Source organism: Falco biarmicus, chromosome 4 (genome assembly GCF_023638135.1).
Source record: "Falco biarmicus isolate bFalBia1 chromosome 4, bFalBia1.pri, whole genome shotgun sequence".
NCBI lineage: Eukaryota > Metazoa > Chordata > Aves > Falconiformes > Falconidae > Falco > Falco biarmicus.
Genome location: NC_079291.1, coordinates 74650810 through 74677881, shown reverse-complemented (window position 1 = coordinate 74677881; position 27072 = coordinate 74650810). Strand labels below are relative to the sequence as shown.

The 27072-nt window shown below is 39.3% G+C and overlaps 1 protein-coding gene across 5 annotated transcripts in view; it reads left to right on the top strand.

Annotated features, from left to right (window-relative positions):
• The window catches only part of CLUAP1 (clusterin associated protein 1), a 68731-nt gene that overhangs the window by 3848 nt on the left and 37811 nt on the right, over positions 1 to 27072 (top strand). For 4 of the 5 annotated variants that reach the window (XM_056336777.1, XM_056336780.1, XM_056336779.1 and 1 more), the window contains exons 4-8: positions 2579 to 2758; positions 3874 to 3969; positions 18036 to 18119; positions 20167 to 20300; positions 21443 to 21584. In XM_056336777.1, coding sequence (XP_056192752.1) covers positions 2579 to 2758; positions 3874 to 3969; positions 18036 to 18119; positions 20167 to 20300; positions 21443 to 21584 — 636 coding nt within the window. The remainder of the gene's footprint in view (positions 1 to 2578; positions 2759 to 3873; positions 3970 to 18035; positions 18120 to 20166; positions 20301 to 21442; positions 21585 to 27072) is intronic. The other variant, XM_056336781.1, reaches the window with a different exon arrangement.

Genomic DNA, 27072 nt, shown 5'->3' with positions numbered 1-27072 from the left:
TTCTTAATTTTCTAATTTTGCTATGTTCAGATCATGGTATACTTCCATACATACTAAAATGCACTTTTGAGGCTTGGAGCATCCTAAGATGTAGTGAACAGATCTATTTTGTTTGGAGAGATTTCCCCCTTCAAATTAAACATGTTTTAAAAGGACAAATATGGAAGTAGAAATAATCTGCATACATTTTCCTTTTAATAGCTGATTTCATGTAATTTTTGAGATCCCAAGGGTTTTGAAGAATTACATAATGTGATTCAGAAAATGAAATGAGTAATCATCCTGTAGTTAATATTACAAGATAATATGGGGATTATTGTAGGTTTTCAGCATTTTCAGAATGAGAAAAGCTTGCAGACATTTCCGTAATAATTCACTGTCCATGGAATCCACAGTTATCTTCTCCAGTAGCTAATAGCTTTATGCATCTGTAGCCAGAGGTGAGATTTGATGGAGACAGATTTGTCTCAGAAGAGAATATCAGGATAGATTAATCATCATGAAATATAACTACAGTATTGCTCTCCTTTACTGAACATGGAGTAAAGATGTGTTAATTTTTAAAACAAATTATATATTGCTCTGTGTTACTGGTAGTTTGAGAACTTAAAAAACCAGTGTTTTTTTAAATCATTTGCCCACCTAGAACTGCCCTAGCCTGTGTGGCTCAATACCTGACTCCTACTCAAGCCTGCTTGGATCCAAATTTGGAGTGCAGCAAAAAGCCTCTAATGAGTTTAGCCTCATAGAAATACATTCATGAAAACTTACTTAGCCAAGCAAGGTACCAAACTTTTTGCAAGAGGCAGACATATTTGTTTTTAAAGAGTGATGGGAGAAACAGTAGTTTAAGTTTAAGTAGTTTTGAGTGAAAAAACATTTTATTTTCCCCTTTTACTAGACATTGATTTTTCTCTCTTGGGATTGAATTGGAATTCCTGTCTCTAACAACATCCTTTATGATGTGGCGAATTAGTTGTCTTTGTGTAGGGGATGGTTAATAGATTTTGTCAGTTTAATGACCTGCTTCTCTTAAAATTTAGTACCTACTGTTTCTATGATTAGATTTTTAGATTCCTTATCCTGAAGGGGAAGGAAGGAGAACATACCTGGCTTCCTGCTTTGTGTATTGGCTCATTTGAGGTCACACGGGTCGAAATTTTGTACCATAAGTCTCATATTCCCCCAGTTTAGGTATACAGCATCAGTAACCTACCCTGGAGGTTTTGACTTCACCTTTCAGCTGAGTTCCTGCCAGCAGGAAGCAGGTGTAGAGTCAGTTTCCTCTGCTGGGTTGAGATTTTGGGAGGAGAGGTGCAAGATGTAAACATTTATTGGCGATGCAAATCTGATTGTAAAGTCACGAAGTCTGACAAGATGCATGCAAAGAAACATGGGCCAACAACTATATGCATTGTTTCCTTTGTTCTTTGAAAAGCAGAGCTAAATCCATGGTTTGAGATGTGGTCCTTTCTCTCTTTAGTCTCACAGGAAATTTTCCTGCAGTCAGTTATTCAGTGAAGCTCAGTGCAGAGCTGGCAAAACTTGTACCAACCATTTTAATGTTTGGGTGTTTTACCCCAGATTGAACGTCTTGCACTGTCAGAGCCCTCAGGGCGAGTGAATTGCTTAACAGTAACACTGTATTACCAAAGTTGTGTGATACCACAAGTGAATTGTGGATAGATTCTTTCTGCCCCACAGTATTCCCAAAGGATAGACATTTTAGCAGAAGTTTCATCGTGAAAAGATGATGTTGTCATTTGGATGCTTAATTTTTGTATTCATAACTGAGGATCAGGTTTTGTTTGCTTGCTTGTTTAGTCACCAGCAAGAAGACTGCCTCAAAATTTTACCTGAAGTTTTGTCTTGGTTCCTTGTGGCTATTCGTTTAAAATATAATCTTGCCAGGATTTTCAAGAACATTTGTGTTCTTTCTGTGACGGATGTATTATTGCTATTATGTTCTTTTTTCCCCGTTATTATTTTGAAGTATAAAAAGATAATATTACATTTTTAAATAGGTTCTTCCTTACTGGTCTGTCTGTACTTTTCAGAGATGGAAGACAAGGGAATAAAATCACTTATATCGTAGCAGGGAAAAATTTGAGAGAAACAGTAAAATATTCTGAAGGTACTGCTGGAAGAGAAGACAGTTAAATTGGGATAATTGATCTTATTCTTGTAACTCATTAAGGGTGAAATTTACCTCTCTGCAGCGCATCATCACAAGACCTGGGCAGCACTTAGATTCCACTTAAACTAAATTTGAATTTAAGTGGTGCACAGGGGTTTTGCTGATCTTCATGCAGGGAAGAATTAATGGATAGTTTGAGTATTTTCATTCTGACAGTTATCTGCAAATGTTCTGACATGCACAAAGTGCGCATGTTTCAGAAAAATTTCTTCTAGAAACATCAGTAATATGATGAGGCAAACTTGTATTTCCAAACAGGAAGATTTATTTCCGTAAAGCAAAGCATGGTGCCCGCAAAAAGAGCTTTTGCGCGAAGTGTGAAGAGGTAAATAAGGATTTTGTTCTTTGTTGACGTGATGAATTCATCCTTTCTTCCCAAAGGCTACCAAAGCTCACATAAAGCTCAACACTAAGAGGCTTTACCAGGCAGATGGCTATGCAGTGAAGGAACTGCTGAAGGTCACCTCTGTGCTTTATGGTGCTATGAATACCAAGGGTGTGGAACGTGCAGACGTGAGTGAGGAAGACAGCAGCAAGTTCAAGTTTGATCTTGGCTCAAAAGTAAGGAAAGCCTGTGCTCTTGTCTGGGGCAGGGGTTTTGTCTTAACTTACAAAAACTAAATCCTCTTTCTATCTGAAACTTAAGTAGAGAGAATATTCTTGCAGGGGAGTGGGTATGGTTTTAACTCATACTTACTATAGCTGAAGTTATGTGCTACAATTTGTTTTAATGTCTGTGAATTCTCAACCAGAAGCATAATACAAGGCAACAGTGGCACAAATTTGATTACCTGCGGTTTGGACTGTTGAAATCCTAGAAATATTGGAGTAGGCTGGAATAAAAGACTACTTTCTATTAACCCTGTTGCAACAGGAAGAGCTTGTGAAATACTGACTGAAAGTTGGTTTTCAGCCCATTTGCATTAAAGGAAAGGGATCGTGTTACCCTAAACAGACATCAAGCTGTTAAAGCCCTTAAAATAAGTACCATCCCTACATATTAAAAAAAAACCCAACACTCTCCTAAATAAGAGGAATTCCTCTTACTGCTTTTTGTTAGTTTTAGCACCTCTTCTATATTCTAATATTTTTAGTCTTTGATGCTTTTATACTTGTACTATGTCATGCTTGCTTGTTAGACAATAATTCTACTACTATTCTCAAAAAAAAAAAGGCAGAATCACAGGTGGTTATTCCTCTGTATAAGTCTGGTGTGTCTCTCTGAAGAAAGCACCTGAAGAAATAATGAAAAAACACTTGTAGGTGTTCAATATTAATTACCTACGCAATGTGCTAGTCATGTACCTTTTGGTATATATACTTTTGCATATGAAAAAGATGATGCTTCCCTTTGCCTTGGGCAGCACATGAACCAACAACTGGCTGAGTCACAGTTTTGAGGAGGTGGTTGGTGGGGTTTTTTGGCCTGAAGTGGCTGGGGTTTCACCTAGAAGCCTATTTCTAAATGGTGCCCCATCTAGACCATTTTAAAGGCAAGAGACAGGCTCACTCTGATTCCAGTGGACAATTTCTTCAGTACTGTAGTAGAGTTTCGGCCACTGTGTCAACCTTCTATCCAATTTTAACCTCAAAATGGAAAAAAGTCTGTCATGGACAGATTCTTTGTGATACTGGGGATTCTCTTTTGCTATTCAGCACTGTTGCTGTGTTTCCAGATTGCTGACTTGAAGGCAGCTAGACAGCTTGCTTCTGAAATCACCTCCAAAGGAGCAAGTCTGTATGACTTACTTGGCAAAGAAGTTGAACTAAGGGTAAGTATATACTGGAGAGTGTATGAGAACTTGTCTTCACTGGGTGCTGCAAAGGAAAAGGGTAATGAAAGCATCAGTACTTCGTCTTAACAGCTGCATCTAAAATGAGTGTTCTGTGACTTTGAAGGAAGGGGTCTGAAAGTTTGCATTTCCTTTCCACTTATACTTGGGTTGCAGTAGGCCTGAGAGAAGAGTTTGGCATTTTCTCTTCAGCAGGAAACTGGAATACTCTCTGTAGAACCGTTTGGAGATACTAACTTTGTATATGCTTGTTAGTGGTGGGGATAGATATATCCTAAAAGATAAATGATTAATGCCATTAGTTTTCCAAGTGCAAGGCTCATTATTTCTGTTACAGTAATTGAAGAGCTCGCAAGTCTGCAGGGTACATATTCTTCAGCTTAGTTGTAAAATCACAAACTGGTGCATGAAGTCAGGAGAGTGTCCTGAAACACTACCAATAAGTCTTCCAATTATTTTCTTAAATGCATTTATCTGCAATGCTGGGGGTTATTAATTTTCTGAAAATAGACATGTAAAGAAGGGAAACCCTGACTGTTCTAGTGCTGGTTTTGGTGATCTTCAAATTTGCAGTATCCGAGCTGTTGGAGGTGCATCCTGTAAAAGCCATAGACTGTACCTTGACAATTAATGCTCCCCGATCCTTGTTTGGTGGAGTATGTCTTTCAAAGAGTAGGTGATATACGGAGAAGTCTATCTATGGGAACATTGCCTTTTCTACTTGATATGTAAGTCCGCATGGTATGCAGTAGTGTGAAAGGCATTAATATTTCAAAAGGGAGAGGGAAGTGATAAGCCAGTTTAATTCAACATACACAATTGTCACAAAACAGTTAATCAGTTACTTCTCATATTGCATTCTTTGCTTAATTTCTTGGCTTTGAAAGAATTTTCACATGAATGCTACCCAGGGTGTTAATACGTGCTTCGGAGCATTAAAGCCCTTTTTCCTGTGTACAGCATCCCTAAGAACTCCACTTAAAAAGTCAAGTACAGGTCAATATAAGCCAACGTTTTTAAAAAGTATTGGTTTGAAATTGGGCATTTAATGACTTTAAATCAAGGCTTTTAGGAGTCCAACTGACTTTAGAACTGGGCCCTAGAAGAGGGACTTGTGCAAGTGCGGTGTGCTGAAAGCATGAAATGAAACATCGAGAGAAGAGTAAGTGCTTCAGTACAGCCACTTCTCATTGGGTCCATTAAGATATCTTCAATGGAAGGCTATTTGAAGGTGCAATTTCTAAAAGGATGGTACTTATATGCAGTAGTGAGCATGTTTGTCGTGGCGTAATGACTGAGTGCGCAAGATGGGACTAACTAATCCTACATAGGTACACAGTTTATATTTTACAAAAAGGTTTGACAGATGGAACATGTAGTCTTTAAGAAATCCTGCCTTAGGAAAGGTGACCTTTGGTTCAGTCTCATTAGCTCTGAGTTTATATCCTAAAAGTACAAGGTGACACTATGACAGCGCAGCGAGAACCCTCAGAGAGCAGCAGAAGAGACTTTCATGCTCTGTTCCTTATGATTTGTGACTGGTTCCAGCCATCTTCAGTGATCTGTTAAACCCAAAGAACCCATTTTTGACTTGTGTATTAAATGCCAAGTTCAGTACATAAGCGCATGACAAGTTTGAGGCCTTGAGCCTGTAGCAAAGCAAATAGGTTTCAGGTTAAAAGCCATGAGGTTGCAGTAACCACGTGGTCAGTGGAATTTGTGAAGTTTTCCTTTTTTAATTATAAGCACGCAACTCTGCCTTTCACTTGAAGTATGAAGCGTGCTCATCAGAGCCAAATGCTGCTGTTTTCTTCCATCGCTCTTAGGTTTGGTAATGCCCACAGAAGTCAGCGGAGCTGCAGTTCTTGCTAAGTAGCCAGTGTTGAGGGCAGTAAGGAATCGCCCTTCTTCATTTGCCACATCTTCCCTGCATTCTTCACAGAGTTGGTGAGGTGCTCAGAAGGTCATAGGGATGGCATCCTCTGCCTGCCCTTCCCACCCGATTCCTGGTGGGCAGAAGTAGAAGTGCAGTTAATTCTGGCTTTGTGTGGGGAATTGGAGCTTTGTAGATATCAAATGAGTTGCCATTAATCTAAGGTTATTTTTATTATTTTTTTAGTGTGAAGACATTGATCTCCATTGCTTACTCTCTTTTGACATTGCATGGCTAAGTAATGCACACAATAAATTGCACTGGCAAAGGGATTGCACTATTAAAGGGCGGTAGGAGAGCAGTATGGTTTATTTTTTCATTACATTTTATGTCCTGAAACCTGTTGCATAAATCACAGCTGTGATACTGTTTTAATGAATTTGAAAACATGGTAGTTTTATGTTCCCTGAAACTTTTTTTCTTTTTCTAATCCATCCATTTCCATATATATAAATGAAGGATCTTCCTACCTAGACTTAGACAGCCTGATGATAATTCTTGTTTCTATCCAGAGTGAAGACTGCTTCATTTTCTGGTAATTGTAAAAGAAATGCCAGTGTTTGGCACTAATGGGTTGACTAGGTCTGTTCTCTTAGTCTGAGCAGCTTTTTGGGAAAGATCATTGGGAAAAAGGTGAAGTAAAACTCATTACTTCTTTTAGAAATGTTGACTCTAATTTGTGTCACAACCCTTACTTTCTTTATTGAAGTTCTTTTTGCATGTAATTTGTATAGAAACAGTGTAGAAAAGCCTTATACATTAGAAAAATTTTATTGCTCCAGGTCATGGAACACTTTTTTTTTTTATAAATTACTTTCTGAATGGAAAACAAATTTCAGCTAGAGAAGGCTTTATTAAGGGACTGGTTCTGTTAGATGTATTGTAAATAAACAGTGATGTAAATGTACATGTGTATTTATTGGGAAGAGTTTAAGTCTGTATTTCTTTCTTGGAAATGTGGTACTGTGCCTTTCTGATGCTTTTGCAAATACATTATTTCCTGACTGAATATATAGTTCTTATGTATATGTAAACTGCTTTCAAAGTTAATTTATGATGTAGAGAAAACTTTAATTTAAGAACAGAGCAAGAAACAAAACCTACAGGCATTCATTTGCTGAATTCAGACTATGATGCTGTTAGTTAAGACTTTGGGAAAAAAAAAAACAACTCAAAAGATATACTTTTATCAGATGAAAATCACAATTGTCATTTTTGGTTTAAAAAAGAAATCACATTTTATATTGTAAATAGAAGAGGAAGGCATTTCCTGATTAACAATCCTAAAGCAGCAGGAAGCTTAAATGTGAAGAGGAGCTATTTGGTTCCAGCCCTGCAGATGTGTAAAGAGATTCCTATCCCGCTGCCAGTGGATCCCAGCTTGTGCAGTGGGTTGTGGAGCACCAGGTGGGAAGGGGGAGAAGTACAGGCGAGGCATGTGTGGTGCTGTGGCTGTGTCACCTGCACTGTCAGGTAACTGTTCAACGGGAGCTTGGCCCTGTTAACTCTGGGGAGCAATTCAGCACTAAGGGGAAAAGGGATGAAAGCTCTTACTTGGTTAGAGGATCTTTGGAGCTAAATGTTGAATTCTTCAACACACTGAAGCTCTGTTGTTTGTAGACCAACTGTGGATGAGCACAGCATAAGTTATTGATGTCCTGTTGCAGCAAAATGGTAGACACACAGAATTTTTATTTTAAAATGCATTTAACCCTTACTAAATAAATACAATAAATATTGCGAAATAGTTTACAGTTTCCATTACTGGTTCAAGTCTTGGCGCACAGAAATTGCTAAGTTGAAATTTGTAGTGTGTAGTGGAATTGATGAATGAATTTTGCTACAACACCATGAGATCCCTAGATGAAAAGAAAATTCTGTGCATGGAGACATATGTCTTCGTCTTCATTGTTTCCTTTACTGCCAGGGGGACTTTCTCTGCATTGCATTGTGATGTAGCCTTCCTTTTCAGAATGTTTATAGCTAGTTTTGGAAGAGTAACTAGGCACTTTGAGTTCTGGTTTTCGTCAATCTGTTTTCTACTTTTTTTTTTTTATGGCGAAGGTGGAGGTTGATTTGGATTTCAGGTGGGGATGGGAGAATTTGTTTGGATTTCTTTCTTCATATGCTATACTAGTACTTAGGATGATTAAAAGAAGTAGAAATTGAAAATACCAGTGCTGTGATTAAGCCTGTCAAGCCCAAAATCAAGAAAAGCAGCAACAAAATTAATGTCAGTATTCAGGCAAAATGCAGCACCACTTTACTATGCATTCACTCTGGGTTCCACGCGTGGTGGCTGCCTCTGGACCTACACAGCTAACTGCTCAGGTCTTGTAAATGGCCAAAAGATGTTAGGAAAGTCAGTGGTCTGCTATACCCTATAGCAGCTGGCGATCAGTCATTCATGGGGAAAATGGCAAGATAAATCTTTGGGGGGAGGGTGGGGTGATGAGGTAATCCAAATAATTCTTTAGCACAAAATAAAGCAGTAATGACTGTCAAGGCCAGTTGTGATTAGTTGAGGAAGGATGCTCCAGAGTTCTCATACGTCGACCATCCAAAATCCAAAACGAAAAATCCAGGGCATTTATAACACCTCAGCAAAGCTGACTGGCTCTGAGTGCCTGCCACTTTGCATCTGCCAGAGGTCCTGTGGACACATTAGCAGGAGCCTGTCAAGAAGCTGCCTTGCTTAGCCTTGCCAAATTATTAGACACAGTAAGATAATGAAGCAAAAAATTCAAGAATAAAACTTCCTCTGTGTTGATGGCAGGCATAAATATTTCTGACCTTCTGAAAAGGTTGTTTTTATTTTCTTTGCCTCTTAGTAAGCTCTAAGCCACGTAAAACTGAAGAAAGATGAAAATAACCTTTTTTTAAATGTCCTTAGCTTGTGCTGAAGATGAGCAACACAGTGGGTCTGTTTTCTAACGCTCCTCTTGGCGCTTACTCCATCTGACCTTGAACAAACTGTTTATTCCCCATGTATCCTCTTGTGTAAATAATTTCTGTAATTTTGTAGATTAAAGCTTTTAACAGCCATATAAAGTGTTCCCAATCTATGGAGAATGAATTTCTAAGTACAGGGTATTGCTGTGAGTGTTATTGTTATGTATGCGCATAGTATAAGCTTGTTCCAAAATTGATGGAAGTCATTAAGAATCTCTTTACTGACTTCAGTTTGTGAAACACTTCTCTTAGGAGTGCCAAAGGCATTTAGATCCAGCTGTGGAACTGAGACACTATTAGTTACAACAAAAAGAGTTGCCACTAAGGACATTTAACTTGGATCTCTTTATTGGCAGCTTTTTGATTAAAGAACCCTTCCTCCTTGCCTCCCCCGGCTCACGGTGGTGTGGCTTGCCACCTACTCTTTCTGTAGAGAGGCAGATCTGATTTGAGTGACAGCTGCATTGTTCAGTACTCTTTGAAAGTTAACTACAAAAAATATTTTATTTGTAGTGTTGGAAACATTTTCTATCTGCCAAATGTTAGTTCTGGGCGTGAGATACTGCCTGGGGGAGGCTGATAAACTAATTTCTCTCATTTCCTGTGCTTTGGTTACAAAGTTGCCACTTACAATTTCTAGTGGAAATAAGTAACTTGAAATTGCCAGAACTCTGGAGAATTATCTAGTTTGCTTCATTTTTTTTTTTAACTGACCTGCTTCTAACCAAAACCTAACCTATCAGGTTTAAGGAAAAGCGTTTATTGCAAAGTGGGAAGCCAAAATTAATCCTTGCATCTGTAAGATATAGTTGGATCAATACCGTCTTGTGTGTTAGATTGCTTCAATCATAACTGTGGTTGTGTGCTGCGTGGATATAGTATTTGTGGGTGTGTTTTATGTAAGAAATGATTTTGTAATGAACTTCCTGGGAGTATTTGGCTTGAAGGCATAGCATCAGCTATAAATTGATGGCACGTTTCTCCTTGCAGTTTGTGGACCAGTTATGTCAGTGCATTGATAATTTGGTCAGCTCGTTGGAAGATCTGAATTCTTGTAGCTCAGTTCTAGACTGTTTTGAAAAAACATTCTAGTTTGGCAGCGAAGAAAATCGCATTTGAACCATCTTTTGTATGTCACAGCATTTGTCAAAACCTGTGACTCTGCACCAAGTTCCGCTTAACTGGGCAGAATCAGAAACGCTGTCTTCTGAATATCTGGTGAGGTTTTGCTTGTTCATTATTCCCAACCTTCCTTTGTGAGACACAGAATACAGCCATGTCAAAATTTTAATTACATAAGAGGAAAATGGGCTTAAACATAAGGACAGTGATTGTAGCTGTTTTTAATTATTTAAAATGCCTTTGTTCCTGCCCAAAGAGAGCCCCCCGGTACTTCTGTTGCAAGAATACACCAGCCACTCCACTTACTGCTGGTTAAGCTTTGCTGAGAATGGAAACCCGAGTTGTATGGCAATGTTTACTGAAGTCAAAGGCTCGATGTAGTTTAAACTTTTAATTCACTTCTTTGGGTAGGTGGTATTGCTGCATACACAATGCCTGCTCCTACCTTTGCTGCAACTTTGCATGACATCTTCATGTATCTTTGAGGTCTGAAAGGTGCTGCTGGAAGACATACTCCTTTTTGTTGCTTTTTTTCCCTAAGAAAATCATAACCCTTCCTGAAGTTTTCTTATATGTTATCTATAAGGAAAGGGCATTCAATTGCTAATTTTGTTACAGAAGAATGTAGATAAAAAGGAGAAACTGAAAAGATTTTTGCCCGACTGGGTGTCTTGCCTTTTTGATGACCCTGGTCTTTTTCCCTTTAAAAAAGAAATCCACCTGTTAGTGCTATCCAAGGACATTTCTATTTGTTTATATTAGGAAATTCACTCACAAACCTAGCTTTTGCTCTGCTGGAGGAGCTATGTTCCTTGTGATCTTGCCAGACTCTTGCCAGAGACATCACAAGCTACCTCCTGATTAAAGATCCATTAAGTGACACCCTGTAGTCCTGTGGACTAATCCAAGCTTTACCAGTGCAGCGTGTCATGAAACCTTACATAAAGTAAATTAGAGGTGAAGTTTTTAAGGATGTAGGAGATGTAGTTTTAAAGATTTAGTAAGGATGTAGTAAGCACGTGCTGGGGTTTGTGAGCTGAGGGTAATTCGGTGGAATCGGCTCTTAAACCAGAAGACAGGTGGACCTGGAGGGGTGTGTGGGGAGGGAACAGAGCAGCCTAACTTTGTGCCTGTCAGAAAGGTTTGAAGTTCCATTTTTCTTGCCTCAGCAGTCTGTATGCCAACATTTGTAAGGGGTTTCTTCTGTCACAAAGCATATGTTCAGATTACTTCTTATTTGGCTAGGCAGGCCTTCTGATTCTTTTTGGTCTGGAGAAAAATTGTGCTTTCCAGTTAGTTCTTCATCTCAGCTCTTCTAAGATCTCAGAATGGTATGCTTTTTGCGCATTGGGATAGCCGGGGGGGGGTCGGATACTGTTTGATTGAGGGCTCTGCATTGCTGAGTTGAGAAATGTCTCTGTGGATTCCCTTTGTGGACTGCTGAGACAAGCATACAAGAGAACACCATAGCCTGGAAGCAGCAAAATTCTCAATTATCTTGACCTTTAATCTCTTGAGGAGGAAGATAGGCTGTTAGGAAGTATAAGATTACTTCAGAAGGTCTGGATTATTTTTAATGTCCCTCCTGTACCTTCCTGTTCATATATAATGGTCCCTAATGATCCATTCCCTATATTGGCCAAATGTGATCACAGTGTGTGTTAGTAAATTCCCTGAATAATAAACTTTTCAAAAGGAAAGCTTGATTGCCTGCATAGACAGCAGTAGTTGCAAAACCCTTATTTGCAGGGAGTAGGGGATGTAATGCTTTCCGGACTAAGACTGAAGGCAACAGTAGCAGTGAGGGGGTAACTTGCGTGTATCAGGCTTACACACTTCTGAGAAATGAGGAAGGATTTAACCTGTGGTCAAAAAAGGTTTGGTGCAAGACTGGTGTGTTAGAAAAAAAGCTTTCTTTTCTGTCCTTATCACAAATATATATATATATATATATATACACACATATATATGAATGATAAAAAAAGATGTTTAGAAACCTCTGCTAGACCTTGAGCACATCAGCATATATGTATATTATGCCACATTTATTGTGACTGACTTGTGCACTGGTCATGCTTAATTACTTGCCTTGGGTTCTTACTGCAGTTCAGAGGATGTGTGCATCAATTTATCCATACACCAAGTATGTAGGAAGGTGTTTTATCAGTTTTTGATGTGTAGTGATGGAAAACCATTACCAGTTGAAAATGCTTCACTGGGCATATTTGCAGGATGGTTTTTGTAATAGTGGATCTTCATTGTCAACCGAGTATAAAGCTCCTGGGGGGAAATTCTCAGTGAGGGAAGTGGTGGGGCACATCTGCAGAGATAGTAGTAGCATCCTTCTGCCCCTGCTTTTTATGGCTAGTAAGTGCATTTGGCTTTCTGCGTGGTGACATTACTGAGCAGCACGGGAGTGTGTGAATTTAGGATGGCTTCAGTGTTCCATATTAATACTGCAGCACCCAGGGAGACGGGAGTATCAACAGGGGTGTAATGGAGTTTCAGATGAGATATAAGGAAGAAATTTTTTGTGATGAAGGTGACGAAACACTGGCACAGGCTGCCCAGGGAGGTGGTAGATGCCCCATCACTGGAAACATTCTGGGTCAGGCTGGACAGGGCTCTGAGGAACCTGATCTAGTTGAAGATGTCCTTGCTCATGGCTGGGAGGTTGGACTAGATGGCCTTTAGAGGTCCGTTCCGGCTCAACTCATTCTGTGGTTTTCTGTGAAGCTGAATGGATTACCTGTTGCACATTAACATGTTTTGTCAACAAGACAATGCAAAGTAGCAAGTGCACTCAAAATTTGCACCTTCATTCACTGTGCAGGAACCTCCACATATAGACAAGTGCTGGCATTGCTGCTGCTACCTTGACAGTCAGCTGACTTTTAGAGAAGCTCTTCAGGTTTCAGTAGAAGGCCAAGTGGCAGTACAGCTATTTCCCATTCTAGATCTGACTTCTGAGCTAAATGAGCCAAGCTGCGACCGAGTCCATGAAGGTGCTTCTAGATTTCAGAATGGACTCACCATGTTCTCTTTCATATCAGGATTCTGAATCAGACTGTAACACCTTGCACATGATGGAAGGGTGCAATGTACTTACAAAGTGCTGTTCGCTGTCACCAGTTTCTGCTAAGGTCAGAAGATCCTAGGAGCTCTATCTTGACCCTCTGCCAGTACTTGGTCTGTGGAGCCCATATAACACTTGACAACATACCAGTTCCCTCTGTCGTATTTACTGCTAATTCCTGATGCTTTTGGAGAGTTTTGTCTTAGCTTCTCAACAATTTTAATTGTTAGTATAGAATATTTCTTGTCTTATATTTGACATGCAAGTGGGCTGAAATCAAACTTTCAGGAGCTTTTGTCCCTGTTTTTGGTTTGGGTTTTTTTGTCGTTGGTGGTAAGTTGCCTTTTTTTTTCTATTATTCAGGAAGATGGCAGACCCATACTGTGCTTTTTAAATCTGCGATACAGGCACAATATAGGCGTCTAGTCTCACCTCAGATGTCTGAGGGTGTCCAAGACATTTGAAGAGAGATGGCAAATATAATACGGACTTAGGGTCTACCTGGAAGATGACGGTAGACACATCTGTTCAGGCAGCGGAGTCATTTGCATGTTACCATGTATTTCAGAGATTTGTGTACATACCCTAAAAGGTACTATACTTTCAATGAAAGATAGGTATTCCCTAATGATCCTGGAAGGGCAGAGAGATCCACTTGTTTCCACATCCAGAAAACTTAAGGCTGCAGAGCTTTGTGGAACAGGTCTTTAGTGACAGGAAAGGCAAATCCTGTGCTGCTTTTCTGCATTTTATATTTCCAACAGCGTTTTTATATTTATCTAGATGTTTGACAGTGAAGCTGCAAGAAGGTTTCATAAAGTTACTACCTCTGTATTTGTATCCTACAGGATGTTTTTTTGCTGAGCGAGGTAACTCCTGGTTAGATGAACCAGTTGCTTTGTTATCTTTCAGCAGAAAGAAGCTGTAGTGTGACACTAACCTGAGCGTTGAGAGTGATGGTAACTCACAGTCCTGTGTCAGGCTGACTTCTCCACCAAAAGCTGGTTGCTGCAGCAGACAGCCAGAACTGCAGCTCAGTACCTTTTCCAGAAGGCTGGCTGCTGATCTGAGTCCTGTGGACAGAACTGCTCTGAAGATCTGCAGTGGCCTTCTCCCTCGCTGGTGTTTGACCCAGGGGACCATTGCTCAGTGAGGATGCGGATTTGAGACAAGTAAATTCTTTAGGCAGATGGAGTTTTGAAGGCTTTAAGATCAGTGTTATTTCCTGAAATGACTGCAGTATAGTTTTGCTCAAAGGAAATTTATCTTCACCTTTTATGCCAAAATGTGCAATTTGGGCAAAGCTGGCTTCAGTACTAACTTTCCATTGTCCTGTGGGGAATGTCTTGTCAGGCTGTGCTCTGTTCTGCTTGATTGGGCAGTCAGCTAGCCTGTGATTAGAAATATTTCTTACTTTAATGAAATTCTCATTTCCAAAGAAAATGAAGTTTTCAAGTGTAAACCAGCCAACTAATTTATTAGTACTTCCAATTGGCTTTAGCCAAATTGAGATTCAAAACTTGAAGAATTAAAGTCTCAGTCCTTCCATGCAGCACCAAATATGAGTCAAACCAGGATAAATAATGCCAGCAAATGGTGTCTCTTGTGTGTCTTTGTGTGTTTTCTTTAATAATTGTCAGATTTAGTTCATCAGAAATAATTTTACACTTGGCTTCCCTGATTTTTAATTAGTATTTATTATGTAAGACTATAGCCAGGGAGCTCTTGGACACTTTGAACAGGAAGCACTTGTAAATGGTAAACAATCAGCTTGTTCATGAATACCTCTATGTTTTTGGGTATGTTTGTTTTCTCAAGTTGTAATTACCAGGCATAGCCCTAAATTGTTCTGCTTCTCACTTCCTCTTGCCTTGATAATTTTTTCTATATTTTTAATCTCTCCTGAGAACTCTATTTTTAATGGTTAATTTAAAGGAAATCTCTTGAGTATTAGAATGTGTATTCTGATTAGTACACCTAATTGCAAAGAGTACATTACTTTAAAAGAAAATGAATGAGGCCATGTTTTTCAGCTCAGTTCTGTTTGCACACTTTTTGAGTACAAGGAATTGTGAGTATAGCCAGTGGAAATGTAATATCTGGTATGTGGAGAAATTTAGAAAATTGATTTTGCTTTCAAGTATACAGCCTATGTGTAGCCACAGATTGAGGCACAAACAGATGAGCCTTTGTGTAAAGCCAGGCTTTAAAAGTCTCAGTTGTCATGTTACTGCATATTTTATATTCGGTAAGAAATACCAGTAAGGGTGAGTTGGGCTGGAAGGAAAATGTGCTGTACTTGCTTATGCAGGGAGTCAGAGATAGTCAAAGTGGTTGTGTTAAATTAATTTCTTTAATTTTCTAATGGCTTAAAAACATTTAAATTTACCAACTTTGGTATTTTAAAGTAGATGCTTTTCCTAACGTCTCTGTAATCTTTGTGGGGTGTTTATTTTTATCCCAGCATATTAATGTGAGCTGCCTGCCTTTTCATCCTCTTCTGTATGGCCAGTTGCAGGGTCCTTCCTGAAAAGAGATATTAAAAATAAAAGTTTTCTCTTTGGAAGTTTTCATAGGATAACAAGAAATGGCCCAGTGAAGGGTACCCAGGGAAGCTGTTACAAACATCCATTAAAAAATTTGTGTACAGCTCTCGATAGTCTCAAAATATATTTATTTTTCCATTGTATTTCCATTATATATTACTGTTTTTTCCATTATATTTACTATATTTTTTCACTTAAGTTTACAACTCTAAAGTGTCAAAATTAGGTTAATGGCACTGTTTGTAATGGTGAAGTGAAAAATGTATGTACAAATGCAGGGTCTTAGAGGGGAGAGCCGTGTATGTACAGAAGCTATAATGGTCCACTTGGATCATCCTGCCCATCTGTTGGGGTGGGAGGAGTTTAATTGCCCTGACCTTCTTCTTTTCCAGTTTAACCCTGATTCCACAGTCTGAAAATACAAGTTTCTTGTCTTTACACTACTCTTCATTGGCCTGACAAATTCTTCTAAGCAGGTGTTAATGTAGGACTGAACCTTGTAGAAAATTATGTGGATTCTTGCATGAAGACTGTGTTTTGTACATGAAAATTCCATGGGTAGTAGAGGGAAGGTGAAGAAGAAAAGACATTAAACTTGTGTCAATTTTTCCAACTTAAAAGGGTAGATCCTCAGCCGTGTATCTAAACCCCATCAGTTACCCTGACCTGATACACACTGCAGTGACTTGTGCGTGTTCTGTGGGTGTTTTACTTGACTACTGAAAGGAAATTGGTAAGGGAGTTGTTTATAATTAAAAACTAAGGTCCTTGCTATTTCTTTTATCTCTTTAGAAAGCAGGAAGGAAAATAATTTCCTCCGCCCTGCTGAATGATCAACTTTTTTTTTTTTATTAAATATGTTAGTTCTGTAGCAGAGATGTTTCTGTCAGAAGAACTGAGTACAGTTGGCAGGGCAGTGTCTTCAGCAGGCTGATCCTAGCTGCCATTTCAGTTCAAGCAAAGTCCTCACAAATAAATAGGCATTTTGGTGAGCTGGTTAAATGCATGATGTTCTCAGAATTGCTACTGAGCTACATTATTCTTGTTTGGTCTTCCTCCAGGAGTGTCTACCTGTACAGTTATTCAGGAATATGTATTGTGCAGACCCTTTGTACCTTATTTTCACTGAAATTAACTTTCTGTTGCTTGGAGCTTGTATTTCGGTGTGGACAGGGAGTGTTCACAAGCGCTTTAGGCAGTGTAAGCTGTCACTGCCACCAACAGATGTAACTCCTGTCACTCTCCCCAACATAATATTTCTTCTATTTCTTTTCTTGTGCCAGGAAAAAAAGCCTTCTTGCAGCATGTGGCAGGCTTATTCAGAGGACTGATCCAGTGGAGGAATAAGCTCAGCACAAAAATCATTTCTTGGCAGGATGAGCTCCCTGGCTGGGTTCACCATGCAACTCCCTGAACTTCATTTGGTAGGGAGGGAGCTAGGCTGCCTGTGCTGGTACTTACTTAGGCAATCTGGAGTGTCTGGCATGGTAGCTTAACAAAGTGATTGTATCTGCTTCCAGAATTCATCTTGTAGTAGGCTGGGTACAGCTTGTTGCAATGTGTTTAAAGCATTTTTAGATTCTTAGTCAGATGTTCTCTAGAGAGATGCTATTTCCATCTTTATCCACCTGTTACCAAATGGTTTGCCAACATAAGATGATTTTAAGGACATTGAGCTGCAAAAATCTCCCTCCTCTCCTCCCAGTAGCAAACAAGTAATGCAGTGTTTTCATTTAATGACCAGGTCAGTGTTGTAAGACATCATACAGACAGGTGCACACTAAATACCGATAAGCCCATCCCCAAAACTGCTGAGAGTGGAAGAGGTTATTTCATCCTTTGGAATATAAACAAGGATCACTTGGGTTTGTTTTTCTGAACCACTTATTTATCAAAATCAGAGAAGTCCATACATCTGCATCATCTGATTTTCATATGGGTTTTGGAGGCACTTGCTGCCTGTTGCAGCTGCCTGGCAGAGTTAGATGGGTTCATAGTGCTTGTTACTCCATAATTTTTGTGACACCATGCTCATCTACCTACACTATTGTTTTCACAGGTCATGGTGTAAAGGTGATGAAATCTTCTGTGCTATGTTGCATACCTTGCTCAACATGTAATAACCAGTGCAGTTTCCAAAGATCTGCATTCAAGAATACTTGCAGTTCAGACAATAGCACTTACTTTGTTTTGAAAAGATGCCTTAATTCCTCAGTGTTAATCTTTAGCCTCACTTAACTGACTTTTTCATCATCTCCTGTTCTTTAAATCATCTGAGCCTTGGTGAATAAACACTAAATCCTATTCCATTAATTATGCAGATGATCATGTCATTATTGCTTGACCACCCTCAGTTCTGCATATATCAGTTCCTTTGTATAGTGTTTAAATGTACTGGTATATTTTTATTTCATAGGAAGCAAGAACAGAATCTATTGCCAGACCTTTGGAGATAAATGAGGCTGAGAAGATGATGAAAGTTGCCATTGACTGTGTTCTGGTAAGCAAAATGGTATTTATTATATCATTCCTCTCCTGCAAGGATAACATAGCTCTTTTATCAGCAGGCTAGAGTTAAGAGTGCCAAAGCACCCATCACCTTCAGCTGGTGGACCGCTGCTGCACGTGGTTAGTTAATGGCTAATGTTGAACTTTAATGGCTAATGCAGACGTTGGTCTTTAGGTAACATCAAATGTTGAACAGAAGTTCATCCAGGCAGAGGTCAGGCTGTGATGACTCCTTGTGTCATGGTAATGAGTACGGTCACTGATGATCCTTATGGTTTATTTGGGAAATCTGCTGTGTTCAAAGTGAACAAGCATTTTAATTGAAACTGCTGGTTTTCCTGACAGAGTGAATGAGGTGTTGGCACATTGATGATGGTGAGCTGGCAGTCAGAAATCACAGCCTGCAGCAGAAAGGGTAAACTATGCTAGCAGCAGCACCTAGGAGAGCACATTAAGACCATTCTGCTGTCATTGTTGCACTGTGTAACTGCATTGGTTCAGTGTGCAGAAACATTCCTCCAGTAGGTGCATCAAAGAACTGCACTTGGCCTCTCTCGGGAGAAAACGCATTTTAGTGATATTCCCTGCCTTTGATAGGAGCTCAGTGGTAACCCCAGAAGCTCTACAGGAGGGATAAAAATTGCCTAAAGCAGCACAGAAATCTCCATCCCATCTACATTGTCTAAGCCACGTAAACTTTGCAGTCAAGGCTGCAAGGGGTGTACTTGGTAACTCAGGATGTGCTGGTACCTCTGGAGTTGTGAAGTTGGGCTTGGGAAGCAGGATAGCTGGGCTGCCCAGGGAGGGAGAAGAACTGGTTCTGTGCTAATTGGTGCCATGCCAGTGCGTCGTTGTTAGTCTGGTTTTGGCAGACCTTTTGTCTGTCCCAGTCTCCACAACACTGTCCTTGCTCCAGTGCTTGGGTTCCTGTATTTCTGAACCATTTGCTGCACTCACAGCCACTGTGCAAGTATGGTGGTTAATTAAATCCTAGTGATTACTGTAAGTTATTTAAATGCAGACTGTATCCAGTCCAATTGTATAATTACAAGGAGTGGAGTTCCAGGTTTAAACAGCCAATGCATAATCAATAAATACTTCAAGCGATCTTTCCTTATGTTTCTGCTCTACTCAGTCTATATGAATTCTAAATGTGGTTAATATGCATTGTTATTCTGTGCAGTAGAGCTAATAAACTAACAGCAGCATAGTAGAGCAATTGGCTTCTTGGGAAACAGCAGTAATGCACCTCAGCTGGTTTAGTTCTGGACCAGTTAATGAAATGACCTATTATAGCTGAACAGCACCTGACAGTTACTGCTGGAATTTCAGCAAATGTGAAGCCCTCTCTCACTCAAAAGGCACTCACAGTTCCCTGAGCATGAGCACACTGAATGTCCTCAGCTCATTTTAATAAACTGGAATATTCACACTTTTCCCTTCTGGTTCCTGTGGCACATATTCTAATGTTCAGGATGCTTCCCAGATTTTGAAAAGATGCATAAAGCAAGACTTAGAAAAGGATGAAGATATTTGGATAGAGTAAGTTCTTTATAAAACAGACCATTATCTTAAAGAGGAAAAAAGAAAAAGATGGAAACTACAATTCCCTAAAATAGTACCAAAAATAATTGCATTTCTCATCTGAGTTTATCCAGATACTTACATGTCAGGACATGTCCTTATGTATCCTGTTAGATATTTTGGGGGACGCTTCTTCCTATCTTTTACTGCTTTTTTCCAGTGGGAAGGAAAAATAATGTTAATGCTCAGGGCGAGCTGTGGGGTTTTCTTCTTTCTTCTTTAAGAATGTCTGGAAAAAATCAGGTATTTTAAATTTGTAAATGCCCAGTTAGTTCACTATCCTCACCACAAAGAACTTTTTAATTTTCATTGCCTAGCCATTTTACGTTTTAGCTCATGGTTGTAATGTTGTTTGATAACGTGAGATGCGAGATTATATGGAACAATGTTCAGCATCTGAAAGATAATTCTAATTATTTCAATGCAAGCCATGGTTCACCATCCTTCTCCTTTAGGAACAAGTCCAGAAGACTAAAGACATGTTGAGTAATGTGGCTTTGGATGAAGCCAATTTGGAAGCCAAGATTGAAAAACGAAAATTGGAACTGGAAAGAAGCCAGAAGAGGCTACAGACTCTACAAAGTGTTCGGTAAAGATTATGAACTGATTATCTACTGCATAAATGAGTGTTAGCATAAATGGTGGAACTGTGCATTGTTAATGCTTAGAGCAGCGAGGAGGGAGCCTGTAATGAGGCTGAGATGATGGCCTGTGGAAAACAGATTCTTTTCTCTGGAAATACCCAGTCTGGATTGTGACTGTTGATTTTTCATGTATTATAAATCAGAATTTCAGACTGTTAAAAATGGCCAGAATATTATTTGTTGGAGTTGCTTAATTCCTGCTTGAGCTGTACAAAATGGTCAGGTAGTATGTCTTTTCTTTTCCTTTGTCATTAAACATAGATTGTGTCAGGTAGTTCTCCTGAAAGCAGCAACTGGTACAAACATTCCCTCGGATCCCAGAGGCTTCTAGCGTTCTTGGCCACCAACAGAAAAAGTGCATTATGCATCTTTTTTTAGGATCAGTTCCTCTAGGCAGTGATACAGCCCGCTGTAAAATCAAGATCTTCAGGTTCACAGTTTGGGTTGATTTCTTGCCCTTAATTAAACTTCAGGTTTATACAATCTACAAGATCATGCTCTATTTTTGACCTAATATGGGGGAAAAGAAAAAAAAATAATTCAAAAAATGAGTCGTGGAAGGGATGACATTGATTCATATATGCATTTTGATCAGTAACACTTTGGAGGAAGTGCACTGGGTAGGCATGAATCATTGACAGCAGCAGTGTTCTTTGGGGTGCAACGGTTAGCTCTGTTGTATCGGGACATTGGCCCTTACTGGTGTCTAGTCTCAGCAGTTTTGTAGCAAATAAGTCTCCAGCCATGCTACAAGCTAGGTTTTTTAACTCATGGAACAGCAGGATAATTAAGTTAGATTTGCTTCTAAAGGGACCAAAATGTTGCCTTTCTGCCTGTTTGAAAGGAAACGGTAGTGGGTACACAATAACCTTTCCTTTGCTATATGTAATTTTTGCAGGATGGTTTAATGAGTTTTTGTGTCTTATGCTTTTAGTCTCTGAAGTAGTGTGGAACCTTAAAACAAAAGGTCCTTTTAGATTGGTTTAGTAGATGTGAAAAGGAAGCTGCAAAACCAAAAATGCTTCTTTCAGAATTCTGCATATACAGGTCAATATTTTGCTGATTAGTTTGTGCTTGTTCTCTCCAGTCCTGCTTTCATGGATGAGTATGAGAAGATTGAGGAGCAACTGCAGAAACAATACAGTAGTTACCTAGAAAAATTCCGTAATCTGACCTACATGGAGCAGCTCCTGGATGATCATCGACGGACAGAGCAAGAGATGTTTGAGGTAAGACAGCTTAGAAATGCTCAGCAAGACTGTATATCTTGTAGTTCTCGGCCTTACAACAGAAAATGTTTTAATAGCTTTTTGCCAAAGCATCACATTACACATTGTAGAGTCAGCTCTGAGTGACAGGCAGTCTACTGACAATTCAGTAAGTGTGACTGCTCTTGGACGAGCATAAAACAGCTTTATTTTTTGAGTTAGTGAAGTTAAACCAGTGTAGCGATGCCACTTTCCAGTCTCTGACTCCCCCGACTCATTTTCCGTTGATGTTTTTTGTTCATGAAGAATGCTTTCAACATTTCTAATCTTCCTTATTGTTATCATCTGCCAACAACTGTGTAAGGGTGCCTCAGCACAAGGCTCTTCAATTTCCTCGTAGTAGTCCTCTTCAATGAAAACAGCAAAGAGTATCAGTGGAAAGGTCTGATATACTGGAATCCTCTCTCACATAGACTTCAGCTTTGTTTGATGTAAATTCTTATTTCTGTTGACTTGCTGAATTGTATCGGCTCAGTGTAGTTCTGCATTTTGTATCCTGCTGGATAATCTGCATCTCTATCTTGTCTTGCTCCATGCTTTTCTTTTTTGTGTTTATTGGACTACAGCGCTTTCAGCCAACCTCTCATTCAGCTTCCTGTAGCTTCATGTTTTACTTGTTTGGCTTTTCGTCCTTCTCACAGTCATTACCCAGTGTATCTTCTGTTCTTCACTGAAAACATGTTTCAGTGAATGATCTCCCCTTGGACCTTAATACTGGTGGGTGTGCTATACCTTCAGTTAACCAATGCTTCCTCTTTCTGGATTGTCCTATCTTTCAAATGCAGATCATGTTTTATTTTGTCAACACAACTTACTCTTGTTCCTGGCAGAAATGTGGGAGAGCTGTGCATGATGTTCCTTCTGCCTAGCTATGACTGCCTGTTTTGCTTTTGCTGTGTCTCTATGTCTACTGATGTGAAAAAAAAGTCATTTGACCCCAAGTTTTTCAGTCTTCTCCTTTAAAGGACTCATACCTGTGTTTAGTTACAGTAAAATTTTGTGACCTGTGCTTCAGCTGCAAATAAGGCTCAGTAACTTTATAGTCCCCCTTCTCCTATTAGCTGTCTCTCTTGCATCTGTGAGATATCTTCTTGGAAAGCCTTGTTGTTCTAGAGAAGAATCCTTTCATGATTGCCCACACTCTGTTCCTGCATGTCTAAGCCACACAGTACAATGTACAGGTGCCTTCATAACCAGGCTTCAGGCTGTTCTGCAGTCTGGAGAAAATATGGTAATTTCCGTCACCTTTTGGATGTAGGAAAAGACATGCTGTGTTCTTTTGAGAAGCCTCAAATATTTTGCTGCATTATTTGCTTGAGGGATAAAATAACCTGTCTTTTAAGAAGATAACATGGGATTTTGACTTTTTAATCATTGTGAACCAATTTCCCATTAACCTCCCTTTTTATAAGCACTGTCTTTCTGGACGCTATTCCACGTATTTCTAATCTGTAGCCAGCTTGGTATTTTCATGTGTCTTGTTTTATAATGTTCTAGTTCTTCCCCACATCTCTGGCCAAAAAAAAATAAAAATGTCCTCAATTAAATCATAATCTTGAAATGAAGCCTACAATCTGATTTTTTCCCTTCTGTTCAAATGCCATAGAGACTTAATACCAAAAGTAGAAATGTTTTGAACAGAGCTACCTGAAACTTTTTATAAATTCATGCACGGAAGTTAGTAATGAGTTGGTGTACAGCTCGTTCAGGGGATTTTTGTTAAAAGATAATAAGACAAAGAAAAAACCTGTGCAATTCAGGGCTGTGGCTGTGCTTAGAATGTGGAGAACACTTTTTATTTTCCTTTGTCTCCTTCTTTCTCTGAGACACCTGGAAATCTACCCATATGGTTTGGCTTTTCATTTACTAGGATAATCACGTAACAGTGCTTCAGCATTGTACAGAATTAAAGAGTATTAAAGCTTGTGACAAAAAGATGTGGTTTTTCTCTGCACCCTTCTGTCACTTGTTGTATGCAGTCTGTATTAGCAGGCATCAGAACTGGCAACATTTTTAAGTTGCACCTTATGCTAAAAGCAAATTGTCATCAGGTCGTCTGCATTTGCAATGCGTTCTTGCCATGTCTGGTGGTCTGTGCTTCAGTGTCTCTTAACTATGGCCTCAAGTGATCCAGTTACTTGCTGAATCCTGTTTCTGTTAAATACTTTGTGTTAGCTTAAACCAGCATGAAGCTTACCTGTCAAGTCTGGTTCTATGACTTGAGCTTAACCTTGAAAGTACCCCGAGATCATTTTATTTCACTTCCTATATATTAGTCTGTTAATCTTTTCACTGAAGAGTGTTAGGGAAGACCAAAACTAAAAAGGGGCGGGGGGGAAATGCATTTTATAGTTGCTGTTCAGAACTGGATAGAGGACCATGGGGATCAAGAACAAAAAATTGAAGTATCTAAAAATACTTCAAATATTTAAAGGTTGAGACTCTAACCATCTCTTTGTGGGCAGCAATACAGTGGCTCAAGTAGCTGTGACTGCTTTGTTGTAGAAGCTGTTGCTTTGGTAGCAGAAGAGGCTTCGTGTGTATGTGTCTCTTAAGCCAGATTTTCAGGAGTGATGGAGTCCAAACTATTATTTGAAGTAATTATGAAATGTCAGTGCTCAAAATAAGGCTCCAGGACTTGGTAAGTGAAAGAAGATGAATGTGGGTCCCAACTGAGCCAAGAGACTTGCCTTGGCGCAAGTCCTATTTCCAAACCAGTGAGGCAATTATTTTATTTTCTATTTTTAAAAGATGGCACACTGTTTAATCCATTTCAGATTAGTCTCTTGCCAACCTGGAACACCAGAGTGTTTCTTGCACTTCTGTCAGTCTTGATCTGCTTTTCAGGTGATACTTCATCGACTTTGGCTACTTGTTGGTGAAGCAAAACTGTGGGTCGTTTATTACAAGCTTGGAAAAAAAAAAAAGCAGTCTGCTCCAAAATGATGCTGCATGTTGTCCTAAAGTTTATCATCTTGTGTCTTTTTCAAAATCAACTGTGGAAAAAGTAACAAGGGTAATTACATTTAATCCATTTTAATACACACTCTCTCCAGCTGCCAAAAAACACTGAAAATGATGTTGATTTTTTCCAACCTTGATTTGTTTTTTGTTCCACCAAACAAATCTTAATTATCTTCTGTAGTAGAAGTGAGAGTCAATTCTTTTATCATTGGTGTGTATTTTGTTAAGTAGCTTGTCAGAGAAAAGCAACAGGAATGTAATTAGATTAATCCAGTCCTCCGTGTGCTGTTCAGTACTGAGGACTGATTTCCAGACCCCTTTTCTTGACTAGGTGCATGTTTTTAGGAGGAATTTTTGTTCTGATTGAGAGAATGTTGCTGAATAACAAGACTAATCTCTAGTGCAGTTAGACTTAGAGCTGTTTCGGTACCCTGCTGACGTTGCACAGCTAATGACCTGGACCAGAGTGCGTTTCCTAATTAGAAAAGTGATTTAAAGATTGTACCCAAGCACACGGTTTTAATTAAGTAACATTGAGCAGCTGAAGCACTCCAGCCTCTCCAGACTGCAGTGCTGGTGGTTTGTGTGGATTTTTTTTGTTTGTTCTTTCATGTGGTAGGTGCACAGGGCGCTCCTCTCCATGCAACTGTAGCTCCTGTTGTTTTGAGCTTGCTGTTCCCTTTTCCTCTCTGTGTCCGTAATAATATGGAGCAGTGGTTGGTGAGCAATTGGCAGGAGTCTCCTGCCAGGTGCTGGGCTGAGAAATCTCTCTCTCTGTTAAAACAAACTTAAAGGCTTGGTTTTGAGTCTGAACTGAATGAATTGCAAGAACTAAACAGTTAATTGATGATGAAATTACCACCTGCAAAGCACCTGCCTGTTTGATGTGGGAGCCCTTTGAAATGTATGAAAAATACGAAATCATTTTTCTGTTATCAACTCTCATTTGTGGAGATGTCAGAAGTCCTCACATGACTCCTCCTTTGAGTGAGTTTCTCACACTTACTGACAAACTGTCATGCGCTACTTATTATCGGATCTGAGGAATTTAAACAAGGGCCTTTTGTCTTTGCAGTTTCCTTAGCCTTTTCTCATTTTCAGCCACTTCGTTTATTCTGTTTCTGTTCTCTTGTGCTGCTCGTGGACTTAATCCATCTTCTTGCATTTCTGTGCAGAAGCAGGGATTTATGTGCCATGTCTCCTCAAAGATTTGTCCTCATTTCTCTACTTTGTAAAATATTCAGGCTTCATTAATTTTTATCCTGTTTTTAAGATGGAATTGTTTCTCATGTTTAGACATGAAAGCTATTAGAACTTTGGATGCCCTAAAAATCAGTTTTAGGGTTTTTCAGATTTGGGGGTTGAAATTTTCTATAGACTATACATGAATGCCTCTCTTAAAGGACAACGCAGGCTAATGCAGTTCAAAAAGGTGGTTTTGAAACTGGCTTGTGTAATGCCAGAGTAACTTGGCAATATCCTTTAGCATTTGCCTTTTCTCTAGACACAATATGCTTATTCTTTGTTGTGCTTCTCAGAGGACATCTCTGAAGTACTTTCTTTTTTCAGCTACTTTCACCTAAGGTATTTTAAGACTGTTTTGTGCTAGTGCTGTGAAATCTCAACTAGGGAATACCATGGAGTGGTGGGCACATAGAAGAGGTTGTTCTAAGCCACGCAGTCATTATCTTTGGTTTGGGATTGCTTAAACTGTTTTTCTTTTCATTATTATGATATTATCTATCAGTACACTATCAGTAACCAGTCCATCATGATTAAGCAAAGAAAAGCCACATAAACAGACTGTAACATAAACATAATTGTGACTTTCCCTTTGCGACCCACTCTGCCCCAATAAAATCCCTTCTTCATTAAACTTATATGGGGTTTTTATCAGAGCTGCATACCTGAAGCAGGCGCTTTATTCTGAATATGCATTTAATAGGGATATCTGACTTCTGCTGCACTGTGAGATACTCCTTGGTTCTGCTGCTTTTCATGTCTTTTTGCATTGAGCTGTCCCACATGAAATATTAAATCTAAACATTCCCATTGCAATGTCTTCTTGCTGAAATAGCCAGACAGAAGGTTAATATGAGAAGCCGTTGGTTACAGTCTTTAATTTTCTAGCTAATGTGCATTTGAATTATGACTGGTAACATTTTTATAGGTACCAGGAGAGCACTCCTGGTCCAGTGTTGCTGAATTATGTTGAATATCAGATGTAAAAGTAAGCACAGGCATCTTAATTGTTGATTGCTTCTATTTTGCCATTTAGTCTGGTGTACAAGTATGGCGTTATTGGTGCACTGAGACACACAAATCCCATAATGGAAAAATGTGGGGAAAGAATAGAGGAGGAGGAAGGGAATGCATAGGGAGACAGTAGGGGCAATGAAGCACAGGAGAAAAGAACAAGGAAATTGGTGGCCTGAGAAATGATGGTCACCCAAAGGAGAAGATGGAGATAGAGAACATGTAGGAG